General features: G+C 46.3%; 1 protein-coding gene across 2 annotated transcripts in view; it reads right to left on the bottom strand.

Moving 5' to 3' along the window:
• The window catches only part of PTPRO (protein tyrosine phosphatase receptor type O), a 174,688-nt gene that overhangs the window by 70,943 nt on the left and 83,044 nt on the right, over positions 1-20,701 (bottom strand). For both annotated transcript variants that reach the window (XM_087722843.1, XM_087722842.1), the window contains exons 3-6: positions 6,644-6,802; positions 4,543-4,695; positions 981-1,427; positions 70-231 (exon numbers count right to left, since the gene is read on the bottom strand). In XM_087722843.1, the coding sequence (XP_087578969.1) occupies positions 70-231; positions 981-1,427; positions 4,543-4,695; positions 6,644-6,802 (921 nt within the window). The remainder of the gene's footprint in view (positions 1-69; positions 232-980; positions 1,428-4,542; positions 4,696-6,643; positions 6,803-20,701) is intronic.

The raw sequence follows: 20,701 nt of genomic DNA on the forward strand, positions 1-20,701 counted from the left end.
TCACTAGTGAGAAAATGACTGTAATTTTTTACAGCTACCCGTAGAGACCATACGAATATCTAAACTTACTAATATAAAAGCGAAGGGTTTGGGTAGATTGGCTTTCCCGCGCTTCGCATGATCCGGAGGAGCTAAATGTTGTAACCGTTAAGGTATATTTCCCTGGTTCTTTTAGATCAGTGACAAGTTCATGAACGTCTTCTCCAACTGTCAGGAATTCCGTGAAGTTCTCTAAATCAAGATAGGAGATGATATATGAGACTAAACTGCAATTGAAACAATTCTGGAAAAAAATGTCTACTATTCTAAATGCTTAAGAGTGCTAGTTTGCGTTTTTTTTTTTTTTTTTACCTTTTAGGATATCTCTCTCCAACAATTGGGAATGGCTGTAGCCAAGAGGCTACAAATTCTCAACTGAGCAAATTCCCTTGAACTAATTATCAAGGAATCCATTCAAGCTAGCATAAAACTGAAGACAATCGAACATTCGAAGAAGGCATTTTCCAACTATGGCCCAATTGTTTTCCAGATTAAAAGGGGGGGGGAGTGTCTAGACTCCAAAAATAACAAAACCACCCAGGTCAAAACATATTTTAAAAATGTTCATATTTAATTATACTTTTGAAAGAAACAAGGAACCTCTCAGTTAAGAACAATAAGTCAAACTAAGACAATAGTTAAGTAGAACTTTGTTATGTATCAAAAGAAGCCAAATAGGTTTCAGGGCTGCCTTAATCAAGTTATTCTTAAAGTAAAATCCAATTATGTGGAAAGAAAGTCTCTACCTACATATCTTTGACAAACATAATTTGATATGTGCAGTCTAGAACCGTAAGGTAAAAGTAAAGGTTCCTCTTGCACATATGTGCTAGTTGCTAGATTCGAACCGCCGAACTGCCGACCTTTCTGATCGACAAGCTCAGCATCTTAGCTTAAACTTCCAGGGCCAGCATTCTGATTTATGTTGCTTGTAAAGTTACCTTCTCTCTTAATATGAATGTGGAAGCCATCAAATACTGTGGGCAGCTTTGGAGGTAACCAGCTCAACACCATTTGCACTGGAAGGAATGATGGAGTTCCCGAAGTAGGTTTTCCGAGTTCAACAGTTGGGATGAGGTTCTCATAATCCCTTGGCACTGCATTAACAAACTCATTCTCATCCTCAGATTCATTAGTCCACCAATCAGGCTGGGATGTGCTTTCATAATCACTGCTGTTCGCGGGATAATCAGGCCAAATATAGGAAGCGTTCACTGTTGGGATCTCAGATATCTCATCCGACATAGGAGTAACTTTTTCCTGCCCAATAACATTCTGGGTTTCCATGAAGGTTTGTTCTGGGGAATTCCCACTGTGCTCTTCTTCCCAGTTCTCATGGCTATTCTTGCGTACAATTTGTACAGAAACGTTTCGCGGTGGATAGGGAACTGAAAAAGATCAGGAGGCATATTACTAACATTCAATTATCGCCCTAGGTTTGTGGGATCGGGAGCAGGGGTGGGCTGCTATGGGTTTGCCTAGGTTCGGGAGAACCTGTAGCTAACATTATGGCCGGTTCGGAGAACTTCCAAATCCCACCTCTGGTTGACCCTGCCCACCTTGCCCCTCCCCTCCCATGCGGCCCATTTTAGATGCGAGGTAAGTGCAGGGCCCGCGCGGAGGCTCAGGGAGGGGGAAAAAGAGCCTCTTGAAGTTCCGGAAGGCCAGAAATGGGTGGGTTTCCGGCCTCCAGAGGGCCTCCAGCGCTTGGGGGAGGCATTTTTCACCCTCCCAGAGGCTCAAGGAAAGCCTTCAGCGCCTGGGGAAGGCGAAAACACACACACACATGCCGCCATGGTGCAGGAGGCTGACTAGGCCACAACCACCATGGCCACGCCCTCCCAGCAACCAGGCAGAGAACCCATTGCTGAAATTTTTGAAGCCCACCCCTGATCAGGAGGGCTCATTGCCCAGGGGATGCCTCGCTTTAAGCAGCTAGTCAGCTTACCATCAAACTGAGGCAGTGATTTTCAAAAGCGATTTAAGGATTAATTTGGATTTGTCCTCTTGATTTTTTTTTCTCTACAGAATCATGCCAGTACAACCTGCCCATTTCTGCATACGGGATTGAACCAAATGCAGCCACCTTTCCAGATATTTGCTAGAACTCTTAAGGGGATTAAGCGGAGGCTTGGTAAACTGTATAATCCAACCCTCTTTGTTCATTAAAATAAAAACAGTAAAGGAAATGCATCACCTAGAAAGAAAGAAAGAAAGAAAGAAAGAAAGAAAGAAAGAAAGAAAGAAAGGAGGGAGGGAGGGAGGGAGGGAGGGAGGGAGGGAGGGAGGGAGGGAGGAAGGAAGGAAGGAAGGAAGGAAGGAAGGAAGGAAGGAAGGAAGGAAGGAGGACACAGCTTTCATAAGAGTGGCATAGGATCTACCAAGAGGTATAACTTCAGAAAGATTTCCTATCATCTTTCTAATAACATTAGATTCTCAGCTTCATTTCTACGTGCCACTTTGCCAGGCCATTTCACAGTATAATTTACAGAATGGACAAACTTTGGGTAATTGAGAGCTGTACCACTCCGCTTTCTGAACTGAGATGAGGGCTTCAGCAGACAGCAAAAGTAAGCAAAGAGGATAAAGACATACCAAATGAAAGAGCAGGGCAGAGATTTTCTTATTTTTCTTATTTTGAGTAGCTAACATTGTATTATCCAGAGGTGGTATTCAGCCAGTTTGGACCAGTTCGCGTTAACTGGTAGTGGAAATTTTGAGTAGTTAGGAGAACTGGCAAATACCACCTCTGGCTGGCCCCGCCCTCCCACTCCCGTCATTCCTTGTCCTATATTTCCTTGGTTTTTAGCTCAGCTGATTCATGCGGCAGAGTGGATTGCCACGCCTCAGCTGAGCTAAAACAGCAGAAAATTCTGCCTTAGCAAAAGTTCAAAGCCTGCTCAGATGATATATCCATAGCAACCTTTCTGCATCGGCCTGCCTTTTAGGTGGCTTGGATTATAATTCTCAGAATTCCTAGAGGCGGGCTAGGGACTCTGGGAATTATAGTCCAAACTATCTAGAAGGAGCCAGACTAGGAAGGCTGACCTAAAAATTCTGAGAAAATAAAATAAACATTTGATGGCAGCGCTAAGCTGACCCAGGAAATGAATCGGTGGTTGGGTTTTTGCGATAAAGAATGGTGAGATGGTGAGAAACCTTTAAAGAACATTCTTGCCTAACTTGGAAATAAAAATGTTAATATTGCAGCTTTATTTATGTCCTGCATAACCTTAAAACAGGTTGCAGATTTAGTCAAATTCATTTTCAATTAGATAGATATTATTCTATTCTATTCTATTTCTATTTCTATTCTATTCTATTTCTATTCTATTTCTATTCTATTCCATTTCTATTCTATTCTATTCTATTTCTATTCTATTTCTATTCTACCCTACCCTACCCTACCCTACCCTACCCTATCCTAGTTTTAATTCTTCAAGGCATAGACTGATGATGAGATGAGAAAGGAAATGAAGGTAGAATGGCATCATTTGTCACCTCCTTATCACATTATGTAAAATTGGTGCAGAGAGCATGCTCAAGAGGTAGTACTTTGTCTTCCTTGAAATATGTCCTTGGTGAGATTGCTGCTAAAATGTAATCCTCTCTCCCAGACTGACCACTGGGAGATGTTCTTGTCAGAAAGTACAGTGTAACAGTTAGCAGACTGGAAATAGCTCAAATGATTCCTGAATTTGTATTGCCCATGAAGCATCTGATGCATCTGTGGGCTAACAGCCTGTCTGGCAGCTCTTTGGGAAGGACTTGGTCAGGAAACAGACCTGACAAGAAATACCTAGAACACTTTTGTTGGCCTGTTGAGTTCGTTCTAAAGAGAAGAGAAAGCAGGAGATTTTCTTGAAGATCCTAATTAGCAGTTAACGCCTGGTCTGCACTAGGCTGGGGAAAATGACCTACTAATCATAGATACCTGTTGTGGCCCAGCAGGAGCCATTGGAGCTGCCACCAGACTCTGACAGCGAGGGGCCCTATGAGTCGGCTCTGGAAGATGTGAAGGACCCTGGACAGGGTTCCGACTCCGAGCAGGGCGCAGAGAGGCTGGTTGGCCACAGGAGGCACCTGAGCCTTGGACCAGTGGGGAGGAGACAAGGGAGAGTGAGCCGGAAGCCAGTAGTGAGTTGTTCCTGGAGTCACGCCATCAAAGAGCTAATAGGAACAATTATGCAATTACAGGAGGTAATTGCACTCAGCTGGTGGTCATTAGGCTCCTCTCCAGACTATAAAAAGCTACTTGTGCACAGGCCCCTCTTTGCAGAAGTCAACACAGAATCGAATGTCGGAGAACTTTGTATGAGCTTGGCAGGCTGGATTGCTGCCAAGCCTTATCTGTGTTTATTGCTGCCCAAGCTTGTCTGTGCTAGGTTGCTGCCAAGGACCTGTTTGTCTGTTAATTAAATGCCGTAATTTATCCCTGGCTCGGAGTGTGCTTTGGTGTGGAACGAGGGGGGGGGTCAGAACAGATACCCAAAGTCACCTTACCTGTCCGATGCTGCTTAGGTTCATGCTTAACCCCACTGTATTCCACCAGCGTGGTTTTATTGAATGTTGCTTCAGATACCAGCTGAAATGTGATATTGCTGTAACATATTCCAGGCAGCCAGTGATTGAAAACCGTTTTGCCTTTAAAGAAATCTGTGGAGTGGTAAATAAATGCCGCGCATTAAATTCGCTCATTCAAATTCACAGTTCCTGAGGAGAACTGCTTGTCACTGTCATGAAGATTTAAATAAGAATCTAAAACTATTAGTAACATTTGAATCTCCTCTGCTCTTATTCCGCCTCTCTTTTTCTGGTTGTCATAAGTCCTTAGACGCTCAAGCCAAAGAAACAAACTTGAAACCTGGCACAATTGTTACAACTGGCAACATGAACTGAGAGATAACAAATATTTCAAAGAGGAGATGATATAATCTTCTTGACATGATCTGCATGAAAGGGGTTCTTGAAAGCCAACTAGCGAAGGGACATATTTCACAGAGTATAAATAAGTCAAACACGTAAAACTGATTGTCAAGTTACTTCTGTCAGGAAGAGATAAACCTTATGCTTCGGGCTCTACTTTCTTTTTTGTTTAAAACCCTGAAAACGAGCCAAAACATTTCAAAATATAGAACAGAAAATTCTAGCAATATTCCCAGTGGGAAAATTCAGGTTTTTTCATATAAATGTTCATCCCTAGTTCTGTTCTTCAAGCCTCTTAATTGTTGTTATTAATAACTGGGAGTTAAGAAAATTTGGCTAACTTATTGCAAATCAATCAATGTATGTATGTATGTATGTATGTATGTATGTATGTATGTATGTATGTATGTATGTATCAGGGGTGGGTTTCTCGCCCCGTTCCAACCAGTTCAGTTGGAACAGGGCCGGCAGTGTCCTCGTGCACGCGCGCAGTGCACGCATGCGTACTAGCGTCTGTGCGACGCTCCAGCTGCTCCTGGAGGATCGCGCAGGCGCTGTATGCGTCCTGCGCATGCGTGGAAGCGCAGAACTCGTCAAAACCGGGTAAGGAGTGCGGGCGGGCGGGTGCGCCCTTCGCCGTTCCCGGAAGTTACTTACTTCCGGGTTCGCCGACCAACCGGTTCGCAGGGACCGCTGCGAACCGGTTGAAACCCACCCCTGGTATGTATGTATGTATGTATGTATTCATTCATTCATTCATTCATTCATTCATTCACTCACTCATTCATTCAATTTTTATAGCTGCCAATCTCAATCAACAACACTTTATAGTTCTAAAACTATAAAAATGACTTAAAAAGCAATTAAAACTTCCAAAATAAATATACACAACAGTTGAGATAGTCAATCAGTTAACAATAAAGCCAATGAATAAGACCCTTAATACATTTAGTGCCTCCAGGCTTGGAAAACAGCCAAATTTTTAAAGCCAAGATTTTAAGCCAATAGTATGGTGCAGTGATAAAGATGTTGAATGTGGACTAGAAGACTCAGGTTCAAATCCACCCTTAGCAAGGTAACTTTGAGCCAGTGCCTCTATGATAGTTCCACATAACTTGCAAGGTTTAGCTGCAGGGAAGATCACGGAAAGGGAAGGATGGATCTCGGAAACTAACATATTAACAAATAGCAAACAGAAATCCCCTATCCCAGGCAGTCCCTTAACAAAATAAAAAGGAATATTTTTTGCAAGGCATCCTGACAGATATGGGATAGAAAGAGGGGAAATGTTGGCCTTGAGGACAGTAATCAATAACAGGAATTCTTGCAAGGCGCTACACAACGTCAACATGTTAGGTGCCAAATATTACATTAAAATGTTAAATGTAATGTTAACTGTTAAAATGTTAAAAGTTATAATATTAAAAGTTAACATTATAAAATGGCGAAAGAGTTAATGCAAGGAAAATGAGAACTTGCAAGAGTAGCTTTTTTATCTACTTATTGTACATGTGGGCAGACATACATGCATGAATACAAATAATTGTCTCCTTTTAAGTCCCAATAAGTAAATGTAAATGAAAGGGTTGTTTGAACATATACGCAACAACACACAAAGACATCCTCAATTGTTCTGGCATTGTTCTGGTCTTGATTTTAAGATGTATTTTCCACCCACCTTTATATAACATTGTCCGATACTCTCTTCCTTCCCAGTAACTTATGTTCACCCGAGTGAAAACATTATACTTCTCTGGATACTGGATTTCAAACAATACTTCTGTTTCAGGTGATGGTTTATAATCGTAGATGGAAACATTGGTTACAGGTAGAGGTCCTTTGAAAGAGAGATAAAATGAAAAGACAAAGAGTGACTTGAGGTATCCAGAAAATGCTATTGAAATCCAGTGCCATTTTTACAAAGTTTTGGGACTGGTTGTGGTACTGTTCTCACCCAGGCGTCCTTAACAAGCAAGAAGCAGAGTCTTGGTCCTGGAAAAAACCCTTTTATTTACACGACTGTGAATTCCTTTCATTCACAGTCCACAAGGCTTAGCAAGCAATCTTTCAGAGGGTTGTTTATCAAATACAAACCTTATCTTGTTTGGCGAGCTGCCAAATAACTAGTTCCAAACGCAGGGCAAGGCAAAACTTGGCACAGAATCTCTTATAGTTACAAACAGAACTTTTATCTCTTGACACGACCACATTAACTTATTGTTTCCTGCAAAAGCCCACTTCCCGTTCGCTCCTCTTTTGTTTCCTATGGGAGGGGCCAATCACCTCCAAGGTGTGGCTTTATTTTTAAGTCAACCCTGTTTTCTTAGTTGTTCTTGTCTTCTGGCAGCTCTGTGCATGCCCACACTGAGAATAGACTCCAGCTGTTCCTCTGCCTCACTGCTGTCTAGCTCCCTCTCTGCCTCTGACACAGAGCCCTCGTCTGAGCTTTCCTCAACCCCCAGGACCGGCCCATGTTTCTTCCCAACCTTCTCACTGTCTGAGTCTGCTGCCAGCTCTTCTGGCTGCCAGCGGGCCACAAAAGGTACCACCAGCGGAAGGGGAGAGGGGCCCTCTATGGGGAGTAAACAGACATTCCAGCTTAGTGTCTGTGGGGGAGATCAATCCCTTAAATCTATAGCTGCTATTTCCCAAGGGAAGACAAACAGTCTAGTGAGATTTTTCTAATGTAGGTGATTGTAGAAGTGGAAGAGCCTGAGGGGGAGTCAAGCAAGTCATCAGCTTAGAATCTGTACATTGCCACAAATGGTCTAAGTCAGGGGTCAGCAAACTGCGGCTCTGGAGCCGCATGTGGCTCTTTCCTCCCTCTGCTGCGGCTCCGTCACCAGTCGGCACCACAATTTTGAGAGGAGCTTCCAGTGGGGGGAGGGGGGAGAGAAGCACTGTGCACCAGGAGAAGACTCTATGTCAAGGGGAGGGTTTTCCAGTTGTCTCCACAATTGACAGGGCTTTCAGTTATGACAGGTAGAGGAAAAAGTACACTGCACTAGGAGGAGACTCTATGGTGGGGGAATTGAACTTCCGGTCAGCTCCAGAATTGAAGAGGGGGCTTCCGATTAGGACCTTTGTGACTCCAGGTGTTTTCTGTGGGTCCAAATGGCTCTTTGAGTGTTTAAGTTTGCCGACCCCTGGTCCAGGTCCTCTTGTATTCTATTAACCATTACCTACTTTCAAAATAGTGCTAACCCTTAGGTGACTAAATTCCTGTGCAGCGACGTGAACTATAAATCAATTTAATTGGAACCTTACAGTGGTCAACAATAAAATGTCTATTTGAGTGATTCTGGTTGCTTCCATCTGACAGGGACTTTTTCTTGCAATAAATAACTAACAATGATGGGTCCCATCCATTAAAAAATGTCATCTTGCATCTTTGGACCTTCCTCAAGATCTTATTGGCTCTGAAGTGGATCAGAGCTTTGAAAACATGCAAGTGTTCTTAGGCTTAGCAGGAGTTCGTATTTAACTGAGCTGCCTTCATAGGTTTTTCTAATGCTATTTTATTCCATATCTGAACTGTGCTTTGCATGCTATTATCTACTTAGATGTGCTAAGGAATTCCTGGAGTTGAAGTCCACAAGTCTTAAAGTTGTCAAGTTTGAACTCCCCTGTTTTTTTTTCCTAAAGGGTTAGGGGTGCAAGGGTCTTGTAACTTGACAGCTTTAAGACTTGCGTGCTTCAATGCCAGAGTTTCTGAGCCAAAATTTTGGTTGCTAAGCAAGAGCGTTGTTAAGTGAGTTTCACCACATTTTACAAGTTGGCCACGCCCACCCAGTCACATAGCTGGCAAGCCACTCGCACCTGGCCAATGGCCAGAAAACTACTCCCACCCAGTCACATGGCTGGCAAGTCACTCCCACCTGGTCACATGGCTGAAAAACCACTCCCACCTGGTCACATGGCCAGCAAGCCACTCCCACCCAGTCACATGGCCGGCAAGCCACTCCCACCCGGTCACATGGCTGACAAGCCACTCCCACTCGGTCACATTGCCGGCAAGCCGCTCCCACTCAGTCCCATGACCAGCAAGCCACTCCCACAAAGCAGGCCACACCTACAGAAGAGGTTCTAAAAAATTTTGAAACCCACCACTGGGGTGTGGACACACACGTGTGCTGTCACACACACACACACAATTTTGGCACACGTGGAGAAAAAGGTTAGCTATCACTGTCCTAGGCAATAAAATGAGCTTGCAAATTAAGAGTATCCTGAATGGAATAGGAATAGGAATAAGTTTATTTATAGGCCGCCCTTTTCCTTGAGGGGACTCAGGGCGGCTAACAACTTATAGGGAGGGGATACAAACAGTAACATATAACATAACACATAATTAAAAATAAACAACATTCATTCAGCATTCGGGTGGGGGCGAATTATAATCTTTACCCCCAGGCCTGACGGGATAGCCAGCTCTTGAGGGCTGCGCGGAAGGTCTGAAGGGTGGTGAGGGTACGAATCTCCACGGGGAGATCGTTCCAAAGGGTCGGAGCTGCTACTGAAAAGGCTCTCCTCCGCGTAGTGGCCAGCCGGCACTGGCTGGCAGATGGCACTCGGAGGAGGCCTAATCTATGAGATCTAATCGGTCTCGAGGAGGTAATTGGCAGGAGGCGGTCTCTCAAGGTACTCTCAATGGGTACCTTCTAATGGATTTTATTTATTTTTTATATTGTTAGCACATTTTTAAACTACCCACCTACTTCACAGAGGGACCCTTAGTGGTATACAGTAAGCTATTAAAATATAAAAATAATACATAAAAGCTAAAAATGCAAAAGGGGCAAGGATGTAGAAAACCCTATTGAAAAGTAACTGAAAGTCGAAGGGAGAGCTTTCCGTAGCTCCACAACTGCATGCCCCTCTGGTTCCCCCCACCCCTTGCAAGCTTGCAGGGCCTAGTTTTCACTCCTTTCAAGAAGGCAAGGAGGCTGGGCGCCTGCTCACCGCCAGTGGGATAATATTCCACAGGGGAAATGGCAGAGATTAGGATTAGATCAAAGGATTAGGATTCAACCAGATCCTACGCAACTCTTCGGATTGGGGCAGATTTGTAGGTTTAAAGCAAGCTTAGCGCCTGTGACTGAGTATGGATTTTCCAGCAGCTCGGTCATGATGGTTTCATTAGCCACATACTGTGTTTTATTCTCAAAACACATCCATATATCTGTAATGTACCTGCGGTGTTCAGAGAAGATGTACGTAGATTGTACTTAGCTATAATATGGGTTGAATCATTTTGAGCTAAACATTCTCTCTCAGCCCAGCATGCCTGGTTAGAGTATTATGGGTTTACGTCCCATAAAAAGGGCCATCTTGGGCTCTTAAAGCAAAGATGAGATATCAACACAATCAATCAATAGTTAAGTAGTGCACCAATTGAAACAGCTGTTCCAAGCCTAACACCCTCCAGATGTTTATGACTAGGATTACACTGGGTGAGAATGCTGGAAGCTGCAAAATTAACTCATTTGGAAAAGGTTTATTTGAGGTACAGTATTTGCCCATGTTACATACCGTTACAAACACTCCATAATCTTTGGCCAGGCACTCCAAGTAAGCCCAACCCTATCTCACCATGTTTTTCTGATGAATAAAGAAGAAGAATTATTCCTGAGGAAATAATATGGGCTGAAGAAGGCTCTGCAAAAAAATAGAGTCAATGATTACCCCAAAGAATGAAGAGCTGGAAAGATCAGCTCTTTGAACCTGTCCGGATAAAGTAAAGCACCAGAGATCACCCACAAGCAGGTGTGGGATTCAGTCAGTTTGGACCGGTTTGGGTGAACCAGATGTTAATTTTACATCTGGTTCCCCAAACTGGTAGTTGCAAGGACTCGCCAATAGTTGCAAGGAGGAGAATAAACATTCCTGGAGGCAAAGTAGGGTAAAAAAAAGCAAGCCAATGTGAAAGCAAGGTAAGATATAGGATGAGATTTATGGATGATTTCTCCAGGGCTAAAGTGTAAAAGAATTCCTGATTACAGCCATTGCAAGAGAGCTTTGAGATTCCAGAGAGATGCTGCTGGCCACACGCTACTAGCCAAGCAAATCTTTCATTACTTTCTGCCTTGCACAGCTTTCCCAAGCTATAATAATCCCATCCCAATCTTCTAATTATGGCAACTTTATAGACTAAGTGATTACATTAGCCGGTTACTTCTTCCTAGAAGAAATTGAATAAGGAAGAGATGCTGTATTCATTTTTATTACAAATTTATTTCGTGCCTGATCTCTTGATCGGATTAGCTGATAATTAGATTCAGCCAAAGGCCTTGTAAATTGCCTCTTTCCTGCCATTTTCCTTCTGAGAGCCAGCAAATCAGGATGAGCCAAAGGAAGAGACTGAGAAGAAAGTATAGTGTGTGGGGGGGGGGAATTCTTCTCTGCTAAAGCCTACATTATCTTAAGAAGGGGAAGAGAAACAATAGCAATAGCAATAGCAGTTAGACTTATATACCGCTTCATAGGGCTTTCAGCCCTCTCTAAGCAGTTTACAGAGTCAGCATATCGCCCCCACAGTCTGGGTCCTCATTTCACCCACCTCGGAAGGATGGAAGGCTGAGTCAACCTTGAGCCGGTGAGATTTGAACCGCTGAACTGCAGATAACAGTCAGCTGAAGTGGCTGCAGTACAGCACTCTAACCACTGCGCCACCTCGGATTCTGGACCAAGCGAAAGCCCAATTGGTTAACGATACCATTTCCTCCCCTTTTTTTTCTTCCTCCTGTATGGTTTGTCTTTCCCCAGGAAAAAAATCTCATTAGAATCCTGGACCCATTTCTCATATAAGGTGTTGGATGAATAACTCCGAAAGCTTGAAACCAGGGCAAGAACTGTCTAGGATCCTATCTCCACAATCTGCCTATTTTAATGACTCCATGCAGGGGTGGGTTGCAGGGGGTTCCCCCCCCGCCCCTCCCAGGAGTCCCCACGTGGCCCGTTTTGGATGCAGATAAGTGCAGGGTGTGCGTGGAGGCTCACGGAGGGCGAAAAATGGGCCTACCAGAAGTTCAGGAAAGCTGGAGGCCAGAGGGCCTCAGGAATCTGGGGAGGCCATTTTCACTCTCCCGGAGGCTCGAGAAAAACCTCCGGAGCCTGGGGAGGGCAAAAACGCATGCCCCCTCACTGTGGTGCAGGAGGCCGACTAGGCCATGCCCACCCAGCAACCGAGCAGAGAACCCCTTGCTAAAATTTTTGAAGCCTGATTCCATGGGTGGTCAATGTTTTATCCTCTAAGCATAGAGGATACACACCATATTCACACAAAGAAATCCTGCATTGCAAGGCAGGCAGGGGAAGACCTGACCTAAGTGATTATTTTGCAGGAAAGTCAACTCGTTTCCTTTCCGAACGTACTCTGCAAACCAAGTCTCTAGAAATCGCTTGCTATCATCTTCTTCTTCTTCAACAACCCCTTAATCCCTTGTGGGGTTGAGACTGGGCAACTGAATGGAGCTAAGGTAAAGGTTCCCCCACACATGCATGCTAGTCGTTTCCAGCTCTAGGGGGCAGTGCAGTAGTGGGTTTCAAAATTTTTTTAAACCTCTTCTGTAGGTGTGGCCTGCTTTGTGGGAGTGGCTTGCCAGCCATGTGACCAGGTGGGAGTGGCGTGCCAGCCATGTGACTGGGTGGGAGTGGCCAACTTGTAAAATGTGGTGAAACTCACTTAACAACGCTCTTGCTTAGCAACCAAAATGTTGGCTCAGAAACTCTGGCATTTGAAGCACGCAAGTCTTAAAGTTGTCAAGTTACAAGACCCTCGCACCCCTAACCCTTTAGAAAAAAAAACCCCAGGGGTGTTCAAACTTGACAGCTTTAAGACTTGTGGACTTCAACTCCCAGAATTCCTCCTCTCACTCTTCATCTTGATGATGTGCGGATGGGCAGGGGGAGGGAGCTGGAAACGGTTCTAAACAACACTGTAGATTTGTGGAACCTCTTCTATAGAAGAGGTTAGAACTGGCAGGAACCCAACCCTGGGTCAGTGCTCAACTCCGTTTCAAAGCCGAAGAGCCAGCGCTACTCAAAGACATCTCCGTGATCATGTGGCCAGCATGACTAAACACTGAAGGCACACAGAATACAGTTACCTTCCCACCAAAGGTAGTCCCTATTTTTCTACTTGCATTTTTACATGCTTTCTAACTGCTAGGTTGGCAGAAGCTGGGACAAGTAATGGGAGCTCACTCTGTTACGCGGTGCTAGGGATTCAAACTGCTGAACTTGCAACTTTTCTGGTCGACAAGCTCAGTATCTTAGCCATTGAGCCACCAGAGTAGCAGAGTGTTTACTGGCCAGACGCCCTTCCTGACGCCAATGCGGAGATTTGTTCAGCAGATATACTCTCCTTGTGCCGAGAGACAGAAATATCTGCCTCTACCTAGTCTCAAACTCACAGCCTCCTGATTGTGAGGCCACCACACTACTCTCTAGAAACTGCTTGCAAAATATTCTATTTATTTGTCTGCTTGTTTGTAAAAATTATTGGCTGCCCATCTTCCATAACTCTGGGTGGCTTACAATCATAAAAGGTCTACAGGTCTTACAGATTCTTGTGCTAAATAGAGAGCTCAGGGCTTAACCATAATCATTATAATGACGATCATCTAGTTTAATCTGAGTACACCAAATGGTTCAGCCACCATATATGGAACCATCCACATATTAAATATGTGGATGGTTCTTTGAATTATGTGGCCATAAAGAACGGCCACATTTTGAAATGAAAGTTAAAATTCAGTGAAATCTCAATGATTTAAATATATTTCAGGTGAACTGTTTTGCTCTTTATATTTTCTAGCATCCAAAAAGGGGTTAAAAATGGTGCTCTTTATTAACTTGAGAAGAAACAGTATGTTTTTTATACTACATAAGAAGCAGAGATCAGAGGAAAAGCTCTCCCTGGTTTTTTTTCAAAGGCTTGCTCTTAAGGTGTTCTTCTTTTCTTCTTTCCTATCCTCAAAATAGTTTGCCCTTTGATATTAACCTTTAAATTCTTAGATGTTGGCATTAGAGCCTGCATCATACAAGGAAACCTCATGAGGTTGGCTACAAATGGGGACATTTGCAAGACAGAGGCTTGGAAATGGAAACTACCCAGCATGTTTTAAATAGGCTTGTCTGTTATGGGGAAGTAAATAAGTACAATGTTGTGGAAGGAAAGACTTATAAACATTTACAACTTGTACCTGAAGTTGTGTATAAGGTACTATATTTCTTTGTCGGGAAATATTTGGTGTAAAATGAGATGATGGCTTAAGGAACAACATTTGGCTTGATTAGAACTGGGTCCAAATCAGGGGTGAAATGCTCTGAAGTCTGCTACCGGTTCGCATCCGTGCAGTTCGCCTGAACCAGTAATTTAAAAATGCTACCGGTTCGGGTGAACTGGTAGCTCTGACGATCAGCTGTGTGGCAATCAGCTGTGCCCAGGGGTGAAATCCAGCAGTTTCTGACAGGTTCTGGAGAACCGGTAGGAGAAAATTTGAGTAGTTCGGAGAACCGGCAAATGCTGGCCCGAGAGTGGGGTGGGAATGGAGTTTTTGCAATATCCTTCCCCTGCCATACCCATCAAGCCACGCCCACCAAGCCACACCACACCCACCAAGCCACACCCACAGAACCGGTAGTAAAAAAAATTGAATCTCACCACTGGCTATGCCATGTGAGCATTTTTTTTACTACTGGTTCAGGCGAACTGGTCCGAACCAGTAGGATTTTACCCCTGGTCCAAATGGCCTTTCAAAATTCCTCCCAGGGATAGAGACAGAGGCGGTTAGTAGACAACTTCCCCAACTTTTTTGACATGAGGAAGGGAGGAAGCAATTTCTCAAGGATGCCTTTTAAAGATTCTCATTAGAGGCAGCTCCCGCCAGATGTCTTCCCTGGGTTGAATATAAATGTAGGAAGCCAGGCAGGCTATAAACTCTCTATAGAAAGAAAGGCTTGTACAATGAAAGACAGAACGTTCACAGATAATCCTTGCCCATATCCATCACTGTACATAAAAAGAAGTTCCATGAGAATGAAATAAACCTTGAATGCAAATTTTCCTTCAAACTGAACAAGAATTAGTACATTAAAATGCAGAAATGGCAGATTAGTGATCTATCTTTTAATCAGATATAACCAATCTGATTCAGAATTAGGCAGCTTGCTATGGAATCAGAAATCAATCTATCTATCTATCTATCTATCTATCTATCTATCTATCTATCTATCTATCTATCTATCTATCTATCTATCATCTCTCTATCTCTCTATCATCTATCTATGTATCTATCTATGATCTATATCCATCCATCCATCCATCCATCCATCCATCCATCCAACCAACACCCGTATCTGTCTGTCTGTCTGTCTGTCTGTCTCTGTCTCTATCTATCTATCTATCTATCCATCCATCTGTTATCTATTTACCTACTTACCTGTCTTCTTTGTCTGTCTGTCATCTACCCGTTTGTCTGTGTCTGTCCTCTATCTGTCATCTATTTATCTGTCATCTATCAATCTATCAATCTATCAATCTATCAATCTATCTTTCTACCTACCTACCTACCTACCTACCTACCTACCTACCTACCTACCTATCATCATCTGTCTATCTATCTATCTCTATCTATCTATCTATCTATCTATCTATCTATCTATCTATCTATCTATCTATCTATCTATCTATCTATCTATCTATCTATCTATCTATCTATCTGCGTCACCAATCGTTTTTCTGCGTCACCAATCGCTGGGCGGCAGCGAGATAAAAGGAAGGGGCTGATAATTTCAGGCGATGCTTTTTGTTCGGCTGTCTCCACTTTGTATGCTGCGGGCAGGTGACGTTACTGGCGCCTGCTAAGGTGGCCTCTTGCTAAAAATCGATTCTGCGTCATCGCGCAATTTGGAAGGATTCCATCTCCCCCCAGTTTATATGGAGGGTGCAAGGATTGATCTCTCTTAAATTGCCTCGCGGAGTTCACACAAAGGCTATAAGCCAAGAATTGAAGGACGCCATGTGACCTCTTTTAATCTTAGTGGGAACTGAGGCAATTGTGATTTGCTCAACCATGGTTTGCACAAACATGGGTTAATATATATGTGTGTGTGGGTTTCTGCATCATGAGTATGTTCCCATCAGCTGTTCCCTAACGGGCAGAAGTTTCAAGTAGTATCTCAAATCCTGTTTGCTGGGATTTGTAGTGGAGGCAGCCCCTTGTGGTCCAGGGCTTCTGGATCAAGCAGTGGAAAGACTGGAACTTAGGCAAAGGGCTGGTGTAAATGTAAAACTGACGGGGATCTGGGATGTGCGAAGGAACATGGCTGCCGGGCTTTTCGCTCCGGCGTCCACACTGGAAAAATAGCCAAAAGAAGGAGAAATTGCTCCTAGAAATCGAGCGTGAGAGAGACCAGGGCGCGAGCGATTTCTCGGAGGGTCTGGTGTTGGCAGTGGACTGGAGAGATTTTGCTCTCCAAGGCTGCCTTTTACAAAAAACGCCGACGCCGCTCGGAGGTGCCCGGAAGACGCCGCGGCTCAGCTGATTAGTGAGGCGCTCAGAGACACCACCCGGTCGCCGTTCGGAGGCTGAAGAGAGATCAGGGCAAGAGCGATCTTACGGAGAGTTTGGTGCTGGCAGCGGAGTGGAGAGATTTTGCTCCCCGAGGCTGCCTTTTGCGAAAGACGCTGACGCCGTTCGGGGGCGCCCAGAAGACGCCGCGGCCCAGCTGATTCAGAGCGGCCTTTAAAGACACCGCCCGGGTGCCGCTTGGAAGGCATCGCGACCCAACTCGGTTAGAGGCGTTGGATAACTATCGTTGGAGGTTCGTTGTGACCCGGCTGACCTGAGAGAGCCTTGACTCTCCTCCACTTGCTGGCTGAGAAAAATCTCTCCCCCCCCTTTATGCTACTTTCTTTCTCGTCTGTGTGTTTGGTTGCTGTGGACTTGCATTGGATTATTCATTGCCCCAGGGAGAAGGCGGTTAGCCTGGAACAGCACTGGGAGAGAATGGGAGGCTGTCTTCATCTGCTGCTACTGCATCCCCCTTCCTCTCCCCTCGGCTTGGCCTCCCCTGTTGGTGCATTCTCCCCCCCACTGGGCCGTTGCCATTGCCATTGCAGGGCCTTTTGCTGGGTGGGACTAGACTCCTCTTGGAATGCGGCTTTTGGACCTTTTGGAGTATACCTTCATCTGCTCTTTTATCTACACTTTCATCTGCCACGGCCATTGTCGCCTGATGCCGCCTTGGACCTGCGGCCACAGATAGCGCCACTACTGGCCGAGCGGGGGTACTTACAGTACATAGAAGGCCCTCTTCTTGCCTTAACCATCTTGGACTTTTTTTTTGGACCTTCCCAGAACTATTCGCACTTTAAACCAATCAATTTTTATGCGCAATTTATAATTTCTTTCTTTTCTTTCACCTTTTTCTTCTGTCTTTGTATGGGTTATGATTGAGGTACGCTTGAGATGGATGAATGTCCCACTTTTTTATGATCATATTGTTGTAATTTTGTGTTTTTAACTTCTTACGTGGGGACTGTTTGGGGGAGTGTATGAGTATGCGTGATTCGGAGGACCTGCCGGGAGTTGCGGGGGCCACGGGGGTGGTTGAGGGGACCAGAGACACGGGAGAGGGTCGGGGTATTGCGGTCGTAACAGGGAGGGGCAGATACGGCGGGGACTTTAGGGCAGGCCATTACCGGGGAAGGAGGGTTCGCTACATTACAGAGATCCCTCCTTCCGGCCCTAGGAGTCCCACTCCAAGACCAGATGGCGCAAGTAGTCAGGACCCTGGTCTCAGGCTGTTGTCGCTAAATGCCAGGTCTGTTGTACATAAAGCTCCTCTCGTCCGGGACTTAATTTTAGACGAGAGGGCAGACCTGGCATGTATTACTGAAACCTGGCTGGGCCCAGAGGGAGGAGTCCCCCTTGTAGAGCTGTGCCCAGAAGGATTTCAGGTGCTGCATCAGCCGAGAGCCCAGGGAAGGGGTGGGGGTGTGGCCGCTGTTATCCGAGAGTCGTTAGTTCCTCGTAGGGTCCCTGCTCCGGAGATTGTCGGGTGTGAGTCTTTGCTGTTAAAGTTGGACCTCAAGGGTCAAGTGGGTCTGCTGCTAACGTACCTGCCTCCCAACAGCGTTGCAGCAGCCCTCCCCTCGCTCCTCGAGTCGGTAGCCGAGCTGGCAATTGAGTTCCCTAGGTTGATGGTCCTGGGGGACTTTAATTTGCCGTCGCTCGGTGAAAACTCTGATGGGGCGCAGGAGTTCATGGCTTCCATGACAGCCATGGGCTTGACCCAAGTAATTCGGGGCCCAACCCATTCAGCGGGACACATGCTTGACCTCGTATTTCTCTCGGAGCAGTGGATTTGTGATCTTGGTCTGAGGGGGAGTGACATCATACCCCTGTCGTGGTCAGACCATTGCCTACTGAGGCTCGACTTCCGGAGGCCAAACCCCCACTGTAGGGAGGAGGAACCGACCAGGTGGTTCCGCCCCAGGCGTCTTATGGAGCCAGTAAGGTTCCAGACAGAGCTTGGGGTTATTCCTGACTCTTTCGCCCACAATCCGGTGGAGACTCTGGCTGCTGCGTGGCACTCGGCAGCGTCGGAGGCCCTCGACCGGATTGCGCCACTGCGGCTCCTCCGAGGCGGCGGATCCCGGAGACCCCCTTGGTTCACCGAGGAACTCCGGGAGATGAAGCGCCGGAGGAGATGCCTAGAGCACCGTTGGAGGTCCGATAAGTCCGAATCGAACCGGGCAATGGTAACCACCTGCACCAGGGAATACACCAGGGCACTTAGGGCAGCAAAAAGATCGCACATAGCCACCCTGGTAGCATCCGCTGAGTCCCGCCCAGCCGCCCTGTTTAGGATAACCCGCTCCCTATTGAACAAAAGGGAGGCGGGGGAACCCTTGCAGGGCAGAGCTGAAGAATATGCCCAATTCTTAGCGGACAAAATTGCTCGGTTTCGGTCGGACTTGGACTCCACCCCCGCAGTTCCAGCCGAGGCGCAGGGGGACCAAGTAGAACAGCTCTGGGTTGAGTTTCAAGACGTTACCCCCGGGGATGTGGACAAGGCCATGAGAGCTGTAAGTACTTCCACCTGCGTTCTGGATCCGTGTCCCTCATGGCTGGTTACTAACTGCAGTGAGGTGACACGAGGCTGGATCCAGGCGGTTGTGACCGCCTCCCTTCGGGAGGGGAACTTCCCCGCCGCACTGAAAGCGGCGGTGGTGAGACCCCTCCTGAAGAAACCATCCTTGGATCCAGCTGTTCTTAATAGCTATCGTCCAGTCTCCAACCTTCCCTTCCTGGGGAAGGTTGTTGAGAAGGTGGTGGCCTTCCAGCTCCAACGGTCCTTGGAGGAAGCAAACTACCTAGACCCCTTCCAGTCAGGCTTCAGGCCCGGTTACAGCACAGAAACCGCTTTGGTCGCATTGATGGATGATCTCTGGAGAGCCAGAGATGAAGGACGTTCCTCCATCCTGGTCCTCCTTGACCTCTCAGCGGCTTTCGATACCATCGACCATGGTATCCTTCTGCGACGACTGCGGGAGGTGGGAGTGGGAGGCACCGTGTTACGGTGGTTCTCCTCCTACCTCTCGGACAGGTCGCAGTCGGTGTTAGTGGGGGGGCAGAGATCGTCCCCTAGGCCCCTAAATTATGGGGTGCCTCAGGGTTCGGTCTTATCCCCCCTACTATTCAACATCTACATGAAACCGCTGGGAGAGATCATCCGCAGGCACGGGATTAGATACCATCAATATGCGGACGATACTCAATTGTATCTGTCCGCCCCGTGCCAAATCAATGAAGCGGTTGACGTGATGAGCCGGGGTCTTGAGGCCGTTATGGACTGGATGAGGGTGAACAAGCTTGTGCTCAACCCAGAAAAGACCGAGTGGCTGTTGTGTTTCCCTCCCAAAGATTTGGTTATTATTCCACCACTCAGGCTGGGGGGTCAAATTTTATACCCCTCAGAGAGGGTTCGCAACTTGGGAGTCCTCCTGGATCCACAGCTGTCATTTGACCACCACTTGACGGCTGTGACCAGGGGGGCATTCGCCCAGGTTCGCCTGGTGCGCCAGTTGCGACCCTACCTGAATCGGGAGGCTCTCACAACAGTCACTCGGGCCCTTGTGACCTCTAGGCTGGAATACTGCAATGTGCTCTACATGGGGCTGCCCTTGAGGAGCATCCGGCGACTTCAGCTAGTGCAGAATGCAGCCGCGCGAGTGATTGCGGGTGCACCCCGATTCACCCGCATAACACCTATCCTCCGCGAGCTGCGCTGGCTACCTGTTGATCTCCGGATGCGCTTCAAGGTGCTATTAATCACCCATAAAGCCCTACATGGCAGTGGATCTGGATACTTGAGAGACCGCCTTCTGCCAATTACATCCCTACGACCGATAAGATCTCATAGATTAGGCCTCCTCCGTATTCCATCGGCCAGCCAGTGTCGGCTGGCAACTACAAGGAGGAGGGCCTTCTCAGCAGTAGCCCCGACCCTTTGGAACGAGCTCCCCGTGGAGATTCGTACCCTCTCCACCGTCCAGGCCTTCCGCATAGCCTTGAAGAACTGGCTCGCCCGTCAGGCCTGGGGATAGGATAGTTACCCGCCCGAATGATGAGTGTTTGTTGCTTGCTATTTTATTACATGTTTTGTCCTACTGTCTGTATTCCCCTTTCCCAGTTTTTGTGTGAGCCGCCCTGAGTCCCCTCAG

Source organism: Thamnophis sirtalis, unplaced genomic scaffold (assembly GCF_051295495.1).
Source record: "Thamnophis sirtalis isolate CommonGarterSnake01/CBP01778 unplaced genomic scaffold, rThaSir2_p1.2 scaffold_9, whole genome shotgun sequence".
Lineage (NCBI taxonomy): Eukaryota > Metazoa > Chordata > Lepidosauria > Squamata > Natricidae > Thamnophis > Thamnophis sirtalis.